Here is a 19,364-nt window from a genome sequence, read left to right on the forward strand (position 1 = left end):
CTCCATTAGGACCTTCACTGGGAAAGTCTTCATTAGTCTTTAATAGATATCAAAAAATAAAAATCTACCTGAGAATTTATTGTAGAGATCCAGATCTAGGGGAAAAAAAAAAAAAACCACCACCAAAAACCAGCAAACTGGCCTCCAGTGAAGTGTTGACCAGATAAATCCTTGTTTTTAACTACAGCAGACACTCCTCTTTTCTAGGGGCTAACTACATGTTAAGTTTTCCTCTTACACTATTTCAGATACCACAGTGCACAACCAACCTCTTCTGATTCTTACACATTAAAAAAAAAAAAAAAGGAATAAAAAAAAGAAGAAAAGAAAAGAAGAAGAAGAAAAGAATCAGTGCGGTTTGTTTTCCTTGATAGGCTGAACAATATAAAATGAGTGCTTTGTGCTCTTGCTTTCCCAAAGCATTCTCTGTTCTGAAGGAAGGTGCTGATTTCTTAGCCTGAAAGACAAACAGGAAAAATTATAGCTATCATGAATTGCATTGCAACTGCAGAGCTAGTGACACCAAGAACTTACTCACAGAGCACTTTGTTGCTTCAGCTAAGGACTTCTGTGCCAGAGTATGCTGCATTAATTTTAAGAGGTCCTGGGAAAGGTGGTCCATGCCCTCATGATACATGCCATTACACCTCCACCCTGGTGGGAACCTTCAAAGGGCAACTACCACAGTCAGTGATTACCAGAGCAGCAGAGCGTGCAGCCCATCATCCCCCCTGCTTCTGTTCAACAGAGGCTGGCTGGTCAGCTTCCCCAGTTTCCTTCACAAAAGGTGGCTACAATGGAAGTCTTCAGATGACTACAAATAGCACCCCTCAGACTCCTCCTCATCCATGTTATACATGGTGAGGAAAGAGGTGCAGCACTCCAGGCTGCTGGCTGAGTGTTTGATGCTGGACCAACTGCAATGCTCTCCCCAAAATGGCCATGAAGACAGAGCATGGTGACCTCTGTGTAAAAAGAGATTCTCGTCCTCTGGCCCCACACCAGCGGCCATCTTCGTGCAGCCTGGACCAGACAGGAAGCACAATGTGCTGTACTTCAGAGAATTGTCTGTGTGTATGGAAAAAGAGAGGTGTGTGGGCACATGCCTGCCTGTCTGTGGACCAGGCAACCACCTGTGGATTTGTGTCTGTGTGTCTGTCTTGGCTTGGGATATGAAGGCAAAGTGTGCTGGGGAAGACATCTGCACTTGGTGAAAGGACTTTCTGAAACTAACGGTGCTCTGCTGGACCTGTGAGAGGTTATCCATCTGTTGAAGGCATATGAAGCTTTGGGAGAAGCTGAACATGGCTTTTGTGTCCTTGTCTGACCCGTTGGATGGACAAGCTATGTCAAACAGGCACTGCAACTGCTGCAGGGTGGTGTTGCCTGTCTGAAACAGATGCAAAGCTTAGCTCAGAGTGGGTGATTCTGTCTTCTGCAGAGCAAGTGGGGTGCTTGGCTGGGTAGGTAAGCCATGGGATGGGTGTTCCTGAGGTGTCACTCCATTTCCAAGCACGAGGGTTGTGCCTCAAGCTTGCTCATGCTCAGCACTGCCCTCATTCCACTCCTGCTGTAACCCAGAAGGGATCCTCTGAAACTGGGGCACTGATGAGGAGGCTGGTTTCATTCTGTGGTGCTTAGGTCAATGACTTGAGTTATTTTGCAGAAAGTGGTCCACAGTGTTTCTACTGCAGACTGACTCCTACCCCTAGTTTCAAAGTAATCTGAGCATGTGTGCAGACCCTGAGAACAATATAAGTGATCTGTATGGGTGTACAGAAGAGAAGACTATGAACCCAGTGTCCTAAGAGGACAGGTCCTTCTCTCTTTCTCTTTTGCTTCCCAGCAATAGCTACATACTGGTCCCAGTATATCTGAGCACTGCAAGATGACACCTGATCCCTCCACCCTTGTTTCTGTACCTATTGCTTTACCAGCAGGAAGTAGGACGTGGTTTGGGGCTTTTTATTCTCGGCCTCACTAGCCCTTTCGATACTTCTGGGCCTCGTCTCAGTCTGACAAGGCAAGCAAGCAGCAGCTTCCTGTGCAAAGGTGAGAGGGAGAAGACGGAGAGAGACCAAGCATGTAAGAGAGGAACAGCTCTGCAGCAGAACTGTTAGACTGGAGGCACCTTTCTTCTTGTGCCAGCAGCGCTTGGACGTGCACTGAGCTCGGATATTCACCTCCAGCCCTCTCCCTTTCTCCCTTCCCCATCCAGCACCTGCTTCTATCCAGCCCCTCAGCCTGGTCTCTGGGGACTCCTTTCGTCTGGACCATTCAGTGCCTGGAGCTGGAAGGTAAAGTGGTGATGCCAGCTCTCTCCTACACGGGGGTGGCTGATCTGAAAAGCGCATTGGAAGGAGTTTCAGTCTGACAAACTGAATCTCACCGCTGGGAAGGGCTGAGCACATATTTATCTCTCTGTCTCTCCACAGTCCTCTCAAATCATACTCCACATCTCACAACCACACCGCCTGCTTTCTTTCCCTCTCTCTCTCCTCTTTGTCTGTTAATGCACTGTCGTCATGTTTTCCATCATCTGAACCTAATCTTTTATCACAACGGGAACTGATAACATGCCTCATGCCATCCCTTTATAAACCTTCTCTTTTTGCACCCCTGGCAGTCCCAGCAAGGTCCAGTGGGACTTTGTCTTGTTTGGCTCAGCTCTGTCTGTGCACCAGACTTGCTAAGAGGTGAGGATGATCCCTTCTGCCGTGGCCAGAGGCACACCTGGAGGTACAGGCTTCTAGGTGGATGGGGAGAGGGAGAGGCTTGGAGAAGCCCACAAGCCCAGTCTGTCTAACGTGGAACATGGCTGTTCAGGCTTTATAAGAGAAGGAGTCTCCCTGGGTGCCACAGGTGGATAAGGGGTGCTGCACAGTTTCCTAATTACAAGGTCCAAACTTTGTGCTACATCTAAAAACAGTACAGGCTGTAGTTGTTGAGAGTGGTGCATGGTTTGTGTGTAACTATGTAATATTTTGTGATACAGTAAAGTCTTGACTTTCTAGAACCTGGGAAACTCCTTCTTCTCCCTGATTTCCCCTTCTATCCCATGCAAACCATTCAAAAATCTACCTCCTAAGCCATGAGCTCTGCAACTGCCTTTTGTCAGTTGCAGACAGAAACCCCCCTTACTCAGCAAGCACGTAGTTATTTCAGCCCTAGGGCTTACAAAAAAAAAAAAAAAGAAAAGAAAAGCAGCTCTTCAAAGCACAAGCCATGTGCAACCAAGGCAGCACTCTCTACCTGAGTCATCAAGCAGCCTGAAGCAACACACACACACGGCTCTGCACCCATCCATCCACTTCCACAAGGCATTACTCCTGCAAAGAGACTATCTGCACTGCACTGAGAATGGTGTAAGTGCTGAGCAAAGCACACCAGGCAGGAAAACAATGAAGTGCTGAGGGAAAAGCACAGACCCTGGAGTGGAAGCATATGAACTTCTGAGCCTGGAAGATTGGCACTGCCTTTGAGCTCTGCCCAGGACAGTGGATGCCTCCTGTGAGGTAACATCTTCCTAGTGCAAACATCTTGCATTGCTGAGTTATACTGGGGGAGGTCTTCTTCTCTTTTTCAGTGTGTCACCAGTACAGATGAAGCCTTCTTTGCTGCCTCTGTGTTACCTCTGGCTGTTCAGCATCACACCTCTCTCACAGGCATCAGACTCAGCACAAGGTAAGAAATGATTCCCTTCAGCCATACCAGCTGGGAGAGCAGGGAGAAGGGTTCAGATGGAAGATTGTGTGAGCCATGGTGCATTGCTGTGCACTGTTCATGCTGTAACATACAGCCAGGGGACACTGCAATAGTTACAGGTCTCTTATGAGCACATCGATCTCCAAGGACATAGAGAAGAGAGCGTTTCTGCCTTTCCTCTTGGAGAGAATTATCCTGAATGGGAGTCAATCTGTAATTTGGGATGAGGCAGAACCGTCCAGGGTGGTGGCTGATCATTATTAATTCAGCCACATTGTTGTCCATCTTTTCTCTGCTGGCAGGTGTCCCCAGCCTAACTTGTTGGTATGACTCACGGGCAGCTCTATTCTGTGACTGGAAGCCAAGCAGGGACCTGGCTGAAGCACCATGCCAACTGGAGATTGTATCCAAGTTAGATTTTTTTGGCAGGTTGGTGAACAGAGAGGCTGAGGAATGCCAATGCTTTGAATAAAAACTGTCCTGGAAAGTTTGCCACTTAACAAGAATGGAGGTGTCCCCTTCCCAGGCCAGGTGTAGAGCAGTCACAGAGCCAAAGGTCTTTGCTGTGAACTCTGTCTCTGACCCTGTGTTGGCTGAGATGCTGCCCACTGTTTCAGTGTTTGTCATCTGACAGTCCCAAACTGTCTAGCATAGCCCATCTTCCAGCTCTAAGGCTTTGCCCTCATTTTCAAAAAAAAAAAAAAAAAAATCTCTTCCTTGGTAGCTACCCTCTGGACTGAGACATTTTCAATGGAAAAGGAGGATGCATAGAGGTGGGGGTGGAGGAGAGTGACATTAAAGTTATACAAAGGCTAGGATAAGCTGGGATGTTTCACCCTGAGTGACCATAAATGAAGGAAAATATTGTTTGCCTTATCTTCCCTGTACATTTAATCTCTCTCAGTTCATGATGCTTGCCTCTCCCACACATCTCCCAGCAGAGGGCTAGGTGTGTGGCTGGTACTGCAGTGGGGACTGACTGAGTGCCTGTGGTCTCCAAGTATGACACCTCCAGATAAAAGAGTTACCACCCTAACCCAGGGCTTCCCTGGGTGCCTGTCACAAGAAGAGGCTCAGTATGATTGTGGCAGGGGGTGGGTTGCTTGTGACTATCACAGAGACACCTCCAGTGGCGTCAGATAGGCAAATAGGTTCTGAGGCATGGAAGCCAAAACATCTATGTTGCTTCATGGATGTAAATCACAGAGCCTAGGGCTTGAATTTGGTCTGAATTTGGAACTGTGCTTTTGTCTGTCCAGGGCTCTAGGACATCACCTCTCAAGGCTGGAGCAGACAGATCAGTCTGGAACACCCTCACCTGCAAACCCATGGATGCCCTCTCACACTGTCACCCCTGTGCCATAGTTCATCTTAGGCTGTTTAGCCACCCTTGTCAGAGTAGAAAAGAGGTCTTGGCACAGTGCTGCCAAGTGTAACATATGGTCCTGGTTGACTGGGATGTGACCTGGTTCAGAATATACATCCCTCTCAGTATCTGAGATCTTATAGGACTGTCATTGGCTTGAAGGAGACTTTAAAACCCAGAGGGGCTGAATGAGGCACCTGTCTTCCAGGTTTATGTTGGTGCACTTGTGGGCAGCAGGTGTGTTTGGGCTGTGCACAACCCTCTGATATCAACAGGAAGCAGAAGAGGTAGCAAGAGGGTTTTGTGAAGACTTGGCAACTGGAAACCTACTGTTATCTTTGGCTTGAAATTACTGTGATACATGGACTCTCCATGTACAAGCACATCCCATTTGGAGAGGAAGTGAGATTACATCCTTGTTGTAACCTGATCAGCAAATCTGTTAGGATGCAAAATATTTTGAAAGGCATTAGGTGTTGTATGAAGTTTGACTAAACACAAAACAGCCTCCTCCCCAGCTCACTGAGTTCTCCTGCTTAAGACACAGGTCATTTCCCTTGCTTGAAGAAGTCAAGGAGCACTGTGAATTACCCAAGGCAGAACACACAACAGGACTGAGGAAATGCATCAAGACTTTCAGCAAAGATAGTAATGTGAGTAACTCATCTGGGATGTCCTGGCTAGTGACAAGGTGGTAAGGATTTCTATGTGGATTTTGGGTGTACAAAGAGCATGACACCCAGGAGCAGGATAAAAAGCCTAACCCTAATCCCTGACTCCAGTTATGGAGCTGGGTTTGATGCTGTGTGTTGTTGATACACATCACCTCTGTGGGTTCCCCTGCAGGAAGGACTGGCTTCATTGCAGTCAGGGCCATGCTGACCAGACACATGCAGAACAGGGACTCCACTACCTCCCTGGGCAGCCTGTTCCATTGCTTGACAACTCTTTCAGAGAAAAAAATTTTCTTAATGTCCAGCCTAAACCTCCCTTGGTGCAGCTTGAGGCTGTTCCCTCTTATTCTATCCCTCATTACCTGTGAGAAGAGACCAGGACTTACCTCTTTATATTGTCCTTTCAGGTAGCTGTAGAAGGTGATATGGTTTTCCCTCAGCCTCCTCTTCCTTGAACTAGACGGCCCCAATTCCCTCAGCTGCTCTTCATGAGACTTATTCTCTAGGTCCTTCACCAGTTTAGTTGCTTAGTCCTTCAGTCCTATCCAGGGTTGCTGTAGTCCTTGTGTTTTCAGAAAAAAAACCCTCACCCAAATATGAGCTAATTCTCCTTATTGGTTAAGTCACAACCAGTTCTAATGACAGAAAGGCTTTCTTACATTTGCACATCAAGTGCAAAGACAAATTGCAGGGTTGGTAAATGGCTCCAATGTCTTTTCATTCTAATCAAGCTAATTTCCCTATTGCATATTTAATATTGCATGATGCAGGTGTCCTTTTAATAGCTTTGCATTTCAAGAGCAACATTTAATACTATCAGAGTCTCACTCTTGCCAGCGAACACGGAGTATTTTAGTAAAAATACTTTTGCTCAATAAACATCACCCATAGAAAGTGTGGGTAATATTTTCCTGCTTAAACAGCACATAGAACAATCTTAGCAAGCAAGCATATCACAATATTTTATGCCCTTCTTGCCCATGAGCAAACATTCCAACCACATGAAGTATAAATCTAGAGCAGGGTAGATTTAGGATGGACATTAGGAGGAAGTTCTCTATAAAGCTGGTAGTGAAATACTGGAGCAGGTTGCCCAGAGAAGTGGTGAAGTCCCCATCCCTGGAGATATGCAAGATTAAACTTGATGGAGCCCTGAGCAACCTGATCTAGTTGGGGATCTAGTTGGAGATCTAGTTGCTCACTGCAGGGGGGTTGGACAAGATGACCTTCAAGGGTCCCTTCCAATGCAATGCTTTCAATGAGTCTATGAAATCTTTGGTTCCTCGCTCACCACTGAGGCTTATGCTTTTCAGCCACAAACATTGTCCATACTTGTTTTCAAGTATTCCTAAACCTCTTATACATAGGCAATGTTCAGAAATCTGAATGTTTACTGATGAGGCTTCAGTGTCACTGATGGCAAACTTTCCTTGCAGACTCAATGCTTCACCGCTGCCGACCGTCTTACCATGTCTGTCCGTTGCCAGACGGGCGAGAATCAGTCTATAGCTGTGCAAATAGAAGATTTCAGACCACTTGCAAACAGTGAGTACCCATCTGTCTTGAAGTCTCAGAACCTTCCCCACAAAATGATAGGTCATTTCTCCTCCCCACACAGTCTGTGTAACTCTGTGCCTTGTGGATGTAGCTGTCTGCAAGGGCAGTTGGGAAACAGCTCTCTCCCAGAAATGCTCCATTCCTGTCCCTAGAATTGCCTTGTAGATCACCCCTACAAGACAGGATGCATGGATGTGTTTGATTGCACTGACTGTAGAAACTATTCTCACAGGCTCACAGCAGGAGCTGCCTTTAATGTTGTGTGGAGGCAACAGGTGTTTTGCTGTCAGTAACATTGGGGAAGAAGGAGGAACAGAGACAGGCACCTCACAACCATCTTGTGTGGCTGTGGCTGACTGGAATCTGTGAGCACAGACAGGACACCACTGCTGCAGTGAGCTTTGCAGTGGAGTCCTGTTATGGACAGACACTGTGGAGGTATCAGTCCTACTCCTTCTCTCTTTCCAGTAAAACTGAGGCCTCCAGGAAATCTTCAGGTGGTTAGCAGAAATGAAAACACCTACAACTTAACATGGAGCCTGAATATTTCCTCTCACTATTTGGAGGGGGAGAGGGAATATCAAGTGCGGTGCCGAACCACAAGTCAGCCCTGGGAGGTGAGTACAGGGGTGGGTACTGGGACCTGTCACCTTTACATCACCCAGGGCTTTTGCTTTCACAAAGAAACCCACACAGCTCCAAGACAGACCTGAAAGGGATTTTAAAAAAAGGCAAAGAAGAATTTTCCACCAGGGTGGATGAGCAGTGCACAAGCTTTAAGAATCCAAGAAAAGTCCTCTCATAGGACAAGAACCTTGGAAGAGATGGGTATGGGAGGCTGTAAGCCAGGTTCCTGACAATGCTTTAACGTTGCCTTACTCCCAGGAGGCCAGGAACCACATGCTTGTACAGGACCAGATGTGGATGGTGTTTGAGAGCCTCTCACCCAACTCAAAATATGAGGCAGCTGTCCGTGCAAGGCCAAGTGCCTTAAGTACCTGCAAAGGTGTCTGGAGTGACTGGAGTGAGCCAATACTGTGGAGCACACATGCTGAAGGTAAGCATCAAAGTCAGGCAGTTTGACTTGGAGGGGAGGGAAAACAAAGCAGGCTGAAAAGCTGGAGTAAGATGGGTAGAGAGGATTATGTTGACTAAAGAGCAATAGAAAGAATGGAAACAACCTGTCCTTCCTAATACATTATGTCAGCCTAGCTCAGCATGGCTTAAGGGCAAAGGCTCCCTGGCCCTAACACAGGCTTTCTGACTTCCAGAAGCCAGGCAAAACCCAGAAGATGTAAATCAGGGACTGCTTCCCCAGAGCAGTAAGGTCAAGTGTTTGGCCTGCTGAAGCAGTGGCGAGGACTGGCATGTTGCCAGGTGCTAATGTGACCTAGGAACTTAAACCCAGCTTTCTAAAATGGCCCAGGCCATCCAAGTCATTGATCAGTGAAATGTAGTGAAACAGAGTACTCAGCTCCTGAACCAAAGGACACCTGAGCCCAGGAAGCAAAGTCTCACTGAGAACGGAAAAGACTTACATGCATGTTAAGCCCTTCCCAAAAGGTTCTGCTGAGACTTCCATCAGTCATTGCTGTGAACCACAGCGTGGGGGACACCTCCAGCCTTGAAAGAAAGTGCCCTGAGCAAGTCTGTTCAGTGAGTCATTGGTTGTGGCCCCTGCCATTTCTTTTCTGAAAAATAAGCAGATAGAGGGTGCTCCTTCTCATGTCACCCCCTCTCTGCCCCTGCTCAGCCCCTCCCTGTTGTGCCTGGTGCTGGTATAAACAAGGGAGCTATGTTTAGAAAGGGCACTGTGTTGCTGTGGCGATCAAATTTTGACAGTGTGTGATGTCAATGAATAGGATACAGCCGCAACCGGTTGTCATGGCAACCAAGACCCAAAGATAACCAGGGTACCAGAGGCAGAAGAGACAAACTGATCTGAGCAGCATCTCAAGGACAGGCAAAGAAAGAATGTCCTAAAAATGTATCCTCCCTCTTTTATTTCACTCTGCTCCCTCACAACTACTCCAGAGGCTCTGCAGGCCCAGACCAAGGGATGCTAGGGATGGAGGGAGGTGAAGGAGCAGGCAGAGGAGGCAGTCACCAGAACAGCAGGACCAAGCAAATGTACACTGAGGAGATGTATATGAAAGAGATTAAGAAAAGTTTGAAATGATGCCAGACAAGCCTGAGGAGTGCTGGCAGCACTGGCAATGTGGGAAGTCAGTCTTTTTTTCCTAACCCTACAATCCAAGTACTAAAATATGGTGGAAAGATGTAACTCTTCTAGCCTCTTAAAGCTTCCCTACACCTCTCCAAAGAATCCAGTCCCTTACCCCAAACCTTCTCCATCCTTGGTCCTCCTTCCTTCTCAGAGACCTATGAATCCTATGACTCTGTCTCCCCAGCTGATTCATAATGCTGTTTCAAGTCCCCAGTTCCACTCAAGCTGAATTTAGGACTCCTTGCTTTCCTTTGCAACAAGACAGACAGGTTGACAAACACTTCAGCCAGTAGACTGTGGCACTTCATCTGTGGCAGCCTCCAGCTGTGGTGCAGTTTTGAAAGGGGAGTTCAAGCTGTTCAGCACAAATTATCTACTGAGCAATGTCAAGTAGACTCTGAAACTTGTATCAGCTCAAAGTCAAGATAGGCTACACAGCAGCACTCCATTACCTCACCTGTATGATTAATACAATAAAATATAATTACCTTGTGCTATGTTCTCTTACTGTAATATATTATTGCATTATAACACTGCAATATTATATAAAATGATAATAAAGGCCCACTTTGATCACCTTTAACAGGCATGGAAGGGCTGCAGCTCCTGCCTCCAGAACTCTGGCTAAATTTTCACAGCAACCCCTTTGTTCTCTTTCATCTTGCAGAAACATCCCAGACAGTCCTGCCAGTTCTTGCAGCGAGCACCTGCATCTTCGTGGTCATTGGGACTGCCTTCCTTATTAACTTAGGGACCCTGAAATGGTAAATGAGGATCAAGTTTTTCTTTCTGTTCCTCTCCTGTATCTTGTGTGTCTTCTCACACCTGGGTTATTTTTTGCTTGGAATTGTTCAGGGTAGAAAATGACTTGAAAACATGATTTATAGCTCAATCTTTTGACATTTTTCTGAAGACATACATCACCACCATCATCATATTGTGCCTTGCTCCTGTGACCTGGGGCCATGCCTTGGCTGAATTAAAAAAATAGTTCTGTTGCCCAGGGGTTAAATATTTGTTTCCTGGCAAGGATGCACTGAAATTGCCTCTCCAACAGCACTCCCTCAGTAGAGAGGAACAAGCAAGCCTAGGTACCACTACATTCTCATTTAAACACTCCAGCAAGGGCTCAGGTGGCATTTGGTCTGTAGGCAAAACTCCTGAGTGAGAAGCATGATTCTTCCTCTCCCTGGTCTGTGCACTCCTGAAGTGTCTCATCACATGCTGGTAAACACCTATATGATGCTTTAAAGACCTCTTCACCAGCTTTTCTACGCAGACCCTGCTTTAACTCAGGACTGAAAGTGTCTCACAACGTTACCCTGTGCCATAATAGGAGGTGACCTTCCAGCATGGCAAGGTTAGGAATGGCCACAGGATTTCTCATCTCAGGACAGGGAAAAGGAGGCAGAGCGCTGTTTGTGGCAGGGAGCCAGGAGAAATGTTCTCAAGGATGAGGCAGCAGAGACTGGATGGCTTCTCTGTAAGCAAAGAAGGAGAAGCATGTTGAAGGTAAGTAGATACCAGATAGATAGCAAGAAAGTCACTGGTCACTGTGTTTTACCTTGAGTCATAATCTAAAGATAAGGAAATGCTAGCTATGTGGCACAGAGAGAGATGAAAAAGCCTCCTTTCTCCAGAGAGTATAATTAACCTAGGGAAAAGGAAGGATTAGACATGCATGAATAAAAATAGCATCTGCAGTGATGTAAGGTAGTTTATATGCAAGAACTAGCAAATTCTGATGCTTCAGAGAGTGCATGCATTGCCTCCAGAGGTCAAGAGGGTGTTTCCTTAGAGCATCCCACAGCAAAGCTTCAGAAAAGAGCTGACAGGATCAGCCAGTGTCTCTGAGGGACTGAGCAGGTTAGATAATGTCATTCTGCCCCACGATGACAACACACTGGTTCCAGTAAAGAGAAGGCCTCGAGACTGATGCAAGGCATACTTGGATGGTTTGCACAGCCAGTGTGTCCTAGCTATACCATGCAGCATCTTGCTAACAGGGCAGAGAGCTGAGTCACAGCTTTGCCAGTGATGGTCCCACTCAGGCCATGTGGTCCTCTGAGTCCCTGTGGTGGCAGCAAAAAAACAATGGGCAGCTCACAGCAGCTGGAGCTTAGAAACAAGGGCGACCTGCCCAGCTTGTTATCAGGACAGGGGCTTAAGGGGGGAGGTGGAGAGGTTAAGGTGACCAGCCAAGGCAGGGAAGAAAGCAGTGAGCTGGCTGGTTGTGCTTCCCTAGGGAAAAAGCTGAAGGCAGTGTGTTTTCCAATGCTACATTTAACCACTCCATCTCTCTATGTCTCATCCCCCAGCTACTGTATTTCAGTACCTCACTTAAGAGCAAGATCACTCAGACTTTTTCCTATTTTACCTTTCCCCCATATCAGAGGAGTAGCCATAAGCTGTGACACTCTTTCCTACCCCCACCACAGTTACAGAGGGGTCAAGATCAGGCCCTGCTTTATTCCTCCTTCTTGTTCTCTTTTCTCAAGGTTTAAGAAGATCCTGAAAATTCACATCCCAGACCCTGAGAAGTTCTTTCCCCCACTCGTTTCGGTTCATGGAGGTGACATTCAGGTATGGGACTGGGGATGGGGCCATGTAATTCTGAGGGAGAAATGAGGGGAGGCAGGGTCTGGCTGCACATGTGTGGGACAGAGAGCCAGTTGTCAGACCAACATGTGCCTTATAGCATCAGCTGCTGAATTTTCCTCTGTTCAAGTTTTATTTTCTGACCTTCTAAAACCTGACACTCAGCTGAGAAATCTCTAATTACAGAACTGAGAAATGGCAAACCACTAAAACCTCAGCACCCTACTTCCCTGATGGGGAGCCTGAGAGAAAAGAAGGGACTTCTGAGAGAGAGCTTGACCTCTCAGATCCCCTTCTATCCTACTTTGGTCCCTCCCAGGCTCCCTTGGGCTGCTCAGCATTTCCTTAGATTTCCTATTGTACTCCCGTCCTCCTGGCTGTGAGCCTTTCCTCTGCTCCTAATGTGAATTGTCACTATGCTGGATGGCACTTATCTCTCTTCTGCATTCTTGTTGTCTCTTTCCCTTCTTTCTCCACCCTCACTCTCTCCCTTCTCCTAATCTCTCTGTGCATATGGGTAGCTGCAAGGAGACAATTACCATTCTGTGCAGTATTAAAGGCAGTGTCAAATCCAAGATGTGGGAGGTGACGCCAAGGGGCAACTTGCTTTAAGAAGGATGGAAAAAAACTGCAGAGGGTCCAGAGGACAGCAAAGCTTCAGAAAATCCTAAGTGTGAAAAGCTTTAGAAAGCTTATAATTACAAGGGGAGAGTGCAGAATAAGGGGGCAGGGGTGCACAGCAGGCACTGAAGATACTTTCTCAGTGCAGAAATAGAAAAAAAAATTGCTTTACTGGCCATGAAGGCAATTGACTGTTATCAAACTGTTATCAAAAAGATTGTTTTAATGGATAATAATGCACTGCAGGATGTCAGTCATAGAGAGCATGGAAATCTAGGCTCCAGGGGCCTGGGAGAGCACTTTAGACAAGTAATCTGCATAGGGCCATGTACCAGAAACTGCTTCAGCACCTAGGAATAGATTGCATGAGACACATCTCAGTACTGCTTTCAATGTTGCCACCTTCACTTCATCTTACAGTCTTCCAATACTTTTCTTCCTTTCACTCCATCTTCCGCTCCCCTCTCCAAAAATCTCAAAGTGTAGGCTTGCAAGATCTGCTCCTTATCTCACAGTGGCAGAAAGACACACTCTCTGAAAATCCTGCAGATGAGACATCATGAATGTGAGTTTTCCTCCCCACTATCTCCAGGGGCTCTAGCTTGGAAAGAGAAAAGGTCACACGACTGCTGTGGGTGCCCAGGAGAAGAAACCTTTGGTTCCTCACTGAGTCTCTCTCCTGTGTTTCTTCCCCATCAGAAATGGCTCTCCTCCCCATTCTCCACATCTTCCTACTGTGTGAACAACACAACCCCAGAGATCTCCATGCTTGAGGTGATGCAGAAGACTGACCAGGAATCCCAGTTTCTACTTTACAAGGGAACCTTGGCTCCTGATTCTCCCAAAGAAACCAGTGGGCACTCTGTATCCAGCTGCTTCACCAACCAAGGCTACTTCTTCTTCCATCTTCCCAACTCCTTTGAGATTGAGCCCTGTCAGGTCTACTTCACCTATGAGCCTTTCACCCAGGAGGGTAGTGGCAGTGAGGATGGCCAGTCTTACCGTGCTCTCCCCTCCCCAGACCTCTGCACACTGGCAGAGGACATGCCTGTGTTGTCTCACAACTTTCTTCACTGTATCAAGGCAAGCCAGGGCTTCCAAAACAACTCCTTTGTGAATGAGACAGAAAGTGAAGCCCAGGGGGACATGGTTAGTTCTGTAGCTCTCTGTTCAAGTGAAGGCACCTCATCAATAGCAGCTCTGAAACAGGATGAGGTGGTGATGGACAAAGCAGCTTTACAACCTGAGGAGTCCCTGTGCCAGTTGGACACTGACTTTCCCGACCCACCAGACCTGCAGGACAGTGATACTATCGACGCAGCAGAGAGCAGTGGGGAGGCAGGCTCTCCAGCTGACCCCTGTACACCAGCAGCACATGCTACCTCTTCTTTCTCTCAGCCTCAACCTCTAAAGCAAAGCCAGGATGAGGATCCGTGCAGAACAACCTTCTCTAGCCAAGTCCCAAACACTGGTGCCTACCTTTCTCTGAGGGACCTCCAAAGCCAGTACAGCCATCGCTCTGTCTAGGATTTGCCTGGAGGAAATGCACAGGTAGAAAAGGCCTTCTCTGCAGGGTCAGTTAGATGGATAGTTTTTCTGTTCAGGATGTGAATGACTTCTGCATCAAACCCCTTGGGACTGTTCTTTAATGAGGCTGAAGAACAGGGCTGCAACACCAGCAAAGCAATAGGAGGGGCAAGGGATAAATTTATGGATGGCTACATGGGTAGCACTGGTTCCCAAGGTAAAGAGTTGGTGAAACAGATCTCTGGAAATGAGAAGACATTTTGCACGGATAACCAGGCTAGTGGACAGTAAAGCAACACTTGGAGAATGGTAAAGGCACATTAAAGATGTTCAGTAGCTACAGAGCTAATGGAGACACAGAAGCCTGGCATACAGGCCAACAAGAACTCACCTTCATAACTAAACCTGTTTCTGCTATTACTGTGTATATGATGGCACAGAAACCACTTCCCACACTGCTGAAGTGCCATCCCAAACCTCACCAGCATTTTCTTTCTTCCCCAGCTCCCAGCAGGCAGCTGTGCAAGCACTTCCATGCTCTGTGTCTTGGTGTAAAACAGCACTCAGCTTTGAGGCTGAGCAGGCACATGATCCATTTGCCTCATCCCAGCCTAAAAACCTCTCACGGGAGGGCCAAATGCACGAAGAGGTAGCTGTGAGATTTTGTACAAGGCACAGCAACACTGCCAGGGCCAATAATGAAACGGACAAAAAGATCTTCTTCTGACTGTCCAAGGGTGTAATTTTTGCTGTGATACCTCCACTTCATGTTTTAATCAGAGATTACATTCTAGGCCTCTTGGTCCAGCTTTAGACTCAAGCCTCTAAGGTCAGCTTAGAGCCACAAGCGTGTCAGCTGTGTAAGCAGTGAGGTGTCAAAAAGAAATCCCCATTACTAGGTTAAAAATACTGGGGAAATCCCCTCCCCTCCCCCCTTTCTTCCTCCAGGTTTGATGATGGCAGTGAAAAGGACAGACACAATTTCCCATTCTTGCTGCAATATTTTTCATGAAATCGAAAGTCTCTCTGCCCTGCTGGCAAAACACAGCTCTCTGACTACGATAAGATAAGTTCATCCCACATCCTCTATTAGTGGAAAACACCTCAACTTTGCTGCCCATTCCTTCCATTGGTCAAGGGAAACCATTACCTAATTAGGGGCAAAGATGTGGTGAACGAGCCCAGAATATTAACCTACAAACCAGCACCTTCCCTGAAGAGAAAACCTCAATCCATTCACAAAGAATGGGGATAGCAAAGACAACTTATTTGGGTTTTTTTTCCTTCTTGTCCCTCTGCATTTGCTGATCTGGGTTGAGAACAAGCAGCAGACCGCAGAAGAAAAGAGGCAAGGCTGAAGATGATCTGTTCTGGTTACAGCCATCCCTGCACTCAACATCTGTACTGTCTGTCTGCTCTCTTGCCATGTTTCTGGGCTATTCAGCAGTGGAAAAATACCAACCCTGTGTTAAAGATCTTTCTTCTAAGAGTTTTTATGTCAAAGATACCAACCTTGTGAGCACTCCTCTCACCCCTGTGAGTATCACCCAGAACTAATTCTTCCCTACCTCTGTCTGTACACGCATTGACCTTCCCCTGTGTCCCAGTCCCACACTATCACCTGACCTCACACTATGAAGCCTGAATGTTGTTGTGAATCTCAGCTATGGAGTCACCCATGGACTTGGATTTCACCTCAAAAGAGCTGCTCAAAGGACTTGAGCCTGCCTGCAGCTGAGATGGCTGGGGAAGGTATACCTCTTTTCTCATCAGCTTCTTCACCATCTGCATCAAACACGGACTTCTGCGTTGTCTCCACAAGACAGCTGATGAAGAAGGTGCCACAACTTTCCTAGATAAGGAAGCACAAGGCTTGCCCAGCTCTTTGCAGTACTTTGACAATCTTCCTAGATGGGCTTCAAAAAGAGACACTGAACCCCTTGCCACTGATGGGCAATTTGCTCTCACATGGGCCAAGGAACCTGGCTGTACTGATGGCTCTCCTGACCCAGTGTAAACCATCATAAGCTTTTCAATTATTCCTGCTGCTAACACCAGTACAAAGGAAAAACTTTGCCTCTTTGTAAATAAAAGAAGTATTAAGGAACCCACAATGGGTTTTTCTGTTCTTTGTGGTGGAGGGGAAGGATTAACAGCTTTTCTAAACCCAGTACTTGGCAAATCTTTTCTCAGATCAATATACCTTCAGCCTCTCTTCCTATTCCCTTACCCAAAGGGACTCAGCCACCTCAACCAGAAAGTAGAGCTCGAGGTGATCCTGATGCAAGTCCCTGAAGCCCATCCCTGCTGGCTCAATATTTTCCCTCCTTTTTGTGAAAATGCTGACAGCTTTCAAGCTGAGAGCAGTGAGAGCTACGCTGGGTGTGAATGTGTGACACAGTGTGGCAGGAAGTGCTCAACATCAGATCTGCTGATAACTGGACCTTTCTTCCAGGAAGGCAAGAACATGTGGTCTCGTATGTGAGTAACGCAGGTTGTGAATGCCAAAGGCATAACACTCTCTGCTGGGTCCTCAAGAGCTCTTTGGAAATGTCACATGTGGAGCAGCCCCTTCTCAAGCCAGTGTGAATGCAGGGTGTGTGGTTTGCAAAACCACAGAAAGATGCTAGGAGAGTGTCCCTCAGTACCAGAGGTAAACTAAAGCTGTACACCAGCGCCGTGTGGAAAATATTGAGCGGACAGATGTGAGGCCTCTCTTTATCTTAAACCTAGAGACAGCAAAGATAGCTGTCACAGCTCTCATCTCCCTCTTTCCAAGATAACCTTGTTCATAATAGGAAACATCACACTCAGTCCCCTCTCACATCCCTTCCTTTTTTTTTTTTTTTTCCCACTGTAGAGAGGCAGAAAGTAAAGGGTACTTTCAGTAAAGGAATTCCTGTGAAGTCAAATCTGATCAAGGGTTTGGGTCCTTGGTTGGTTCAAAAGCCTGTGGTGATAGATGTGGTATGCTTACTTAGATCAGATTGAAATTCTGTACTTTTTGTTCTGCTGTAAACACCACAGAATGAGGATGCTTCTTTCCACAAAAGTTGGATGCAAAAGAAGTAAGGTCTCTGTCACTGGGAAATACCCTTGGCTGGGTTCTGACCCACTGTGGCAAGCCCTTGGAAAAGCTATATACAAATACATATATGCCTAAAGATGCAGCTAGTCCCCAGTTTTCTGGGGGGAAATTTTGGATCAAAGTAACTTTTAAAAGTGAAATCTGATCTCTTAAATTGTTCAAGCAGTTCTGAAGGCATTTCTTGTTGTCATGCCTCAGTTTCTCACATCTACAGTGATGTGTTAGGTGGGATAACAGCCCTGACACATTCCCAGTCAAGCACTGCAGCTTTTCATCCACATTTTATCCACTGGAATCCACCATGAGACAACTACAGCAATGGCTTTTGATCTTCCTGCAGTCCAAGACTAAATGTGAACCAGTGGTAGAGCTGAAAACAGACATCCCTGCCGAGCTCCCAAAATGAGCCCAAAAAAGCTCCAGGCCAAATAAGCTCCACCCCAGGTGAATGTCACTTGCTGGAGCCCAGTCCCAGGTCAAGAGTCGTTCACGTTGCCATCCTCTCCACCCATTTATTGACAGAATAACTCTGTTTGCATTGCTCTAGCTGGAGTCTCATTGCTTTTTGTGGAAAACAAAGGGGCACATACAGAGCTGTGGGGCTGTAAGCAGAAGATGGTGGAAGCAAGGTAGGTGAGGAAGACCTGAGACTAGAAGAAAATCAGATGCTGCAGGGAGAACAGAATGGTGATGCAACTCAGAGTGCAAGGGACCCCATTGTCAGGAGTCTCACCAGCAAGAAGTTGAAGACCACCAGAGAGAATCTTGCAGGCTGGAACTGAGGGACACTGTGCTTTGCTTTTATCTGCATGAGCACAGCAGCAAGCGGGACCGCTGGTTACTGCCATCTTCCCTCCTTCAAGCAATCTACCTCTGCCAGCCAACATCTGCTCCATCCCTGTGCTGGGGAGTACACACTCAGTGTATTGCCTCTTCCTCCAATGGGACCAAGGAGGGTAGCTAAGAAATACAGCAGTTGCTCAGCAACTCCCTGTTCCCCGAGGAGGACAATGTAAGCTATCTGCACCAGCTTCCTGGGTTGTTCTTCTCCACACAGATGGAGGTGCACCTTCTCTGACTTTTCCAGGCTCCCCTGCTCAGCCTGTGGATCTTCTGCCCCTGCAAGCATCTGAAACCTCCATTTCAGAAAAGAACAGGGTGAGCTGACCCATCGCAGGAGGACAGTGCAGGACAAAGGCCAAGCCAAAGGGAGATGGCATCGGGTTATTGATTGCTGAGGAGACCTTGAGCTTGGGTAAATAGATGTCCTCCTCTCTCCCCCCTCCATGTATGTGTGAGCTGGCTTGCCTAGGGGGGTGTGGGCCAGGCCTCACAGGCATCAGCAGGCTTCAAAGGTAGGTCTGCAGCTCTAGGGGACAAGCTGGTGCCTACCATCAAAACTTCTAACAAAGAGGCTCTTCTGCATCTGCTTTGTGCCCTCCTCCCATCCCTCTGTCTGCAGTTGTTTGCTTGTGCTTGCTGTTTCTGAAGGGATGTTGTGATAGCAGAGAAGTGCCATTGCTCTGCTGATCTGCCCAGCTTGGTTTGCTGGAGAGGAGATCCTCCCCAGGATAGGCATAGGAAGGCAACCCAGGAGAGGCAAGGCAGAGCAGTTTGTGCCACACACACAAGCAAGGGAGAGTGCTTGTGCCACATGCCCCTCTGGAGGGGTGAATGACAGCAAGCAGGTGTGTAGCCAGTTGTCCAGGTGTTGATCTTCACCCAGCTGAATTTAATTTCCAGAGCCAGTTACCTCATGCTCTGTTCTGCAAACTCGTTTCCAAGTTGCAAGGCAGCCTGGAGGGCCTGGGGCTCAGTAACTAGGGGAAAGCAAAGAGACTGAGGAGACCACTCACCTCTGTTGTGTGAACACTCAATGCCATCTGTGCAGGCTAAAATCTGCATGAAGCCAACCATCTCTTCCCATATCTGCAGCAAGTCCCTCACATGCATATGTACCACTGGGGCTGAAGATGCCTCACAGACACATAAGCAGGGCAT

At 47.2% G+C, this 19,364-nt stretch overlaps 1 protein-coding gene across 1 annotated transcript; it reads left to right on the top strand.

Moving 5' to 3' along the window:
• The first annotated feature begins 3,569 nt into the window (after positions 1-3,569).
• IL2RB (interleukin 2 receptor subunit beta) lies at positions 3,570-14,275 on the top strand. The gene is made up of 9 exons (XM_054386947.1): positions 3,570-3,684; positions 4,008-4,134; positions 5,619-5,724; positions 7,182-7,290; positions 7,771-7,919; positions 8,188-8,359; positions 10,197-10,293; positions 12,028-12,112; positions 13,448-14,275. The coding sequence occupies exons 1-9, from the start codon at positions 3,603-3,605 to the stop codon at positions 14,273-14,275; spliced, it is 1,755 nt and encodes a 584-aa protein (XP_054242922.1). The 5' UTR covers positions 3,570-3,602.
• The last annotated feature ends 5,089 nt before the right edge of the window (positions 14,276-19,364 follow it).

This window comes from Indicator indicator, chromosome 14 (assembly GCF_027791375.1).
Source record: "Indicator indicator isolate 239-I01 chromosome 14, UM_Iind_1.1, whole genome shotgun sequence".
Taxonomy (NCBI): domain Eukaryota; kingdom Metazoa; phylum Chordata; class Aves; order Piciformes; family Indicatoridae; genus Indicator; species Indicator indicator.

Excerpts from the sequence above, each read along its gene's own strand:
- IL2RB (XM_054386947.1), top strand. The coding sequence starts at position 3,603 with ATGAAGCCTTCTTTGCTGCCTCTGTGTTACCTCTGGCTGTTCAGCATC. Across the intron at positions 3,685-4,007 it reads GGCATCAGACTCAGCACAAG|GTGTCCCCAGCCTAACTTGT; the intron begins GTAAGAAATGAT and ends CTCTGCTGGCAG. Across the intron at positions 7,920-8,187 it reads CCACAAGTCAGCCCTGGGAG|GAGGCCAGGAACCACATGCT; the intron begins GTGAGTACAGGG and ends CCTTACTCCCAG.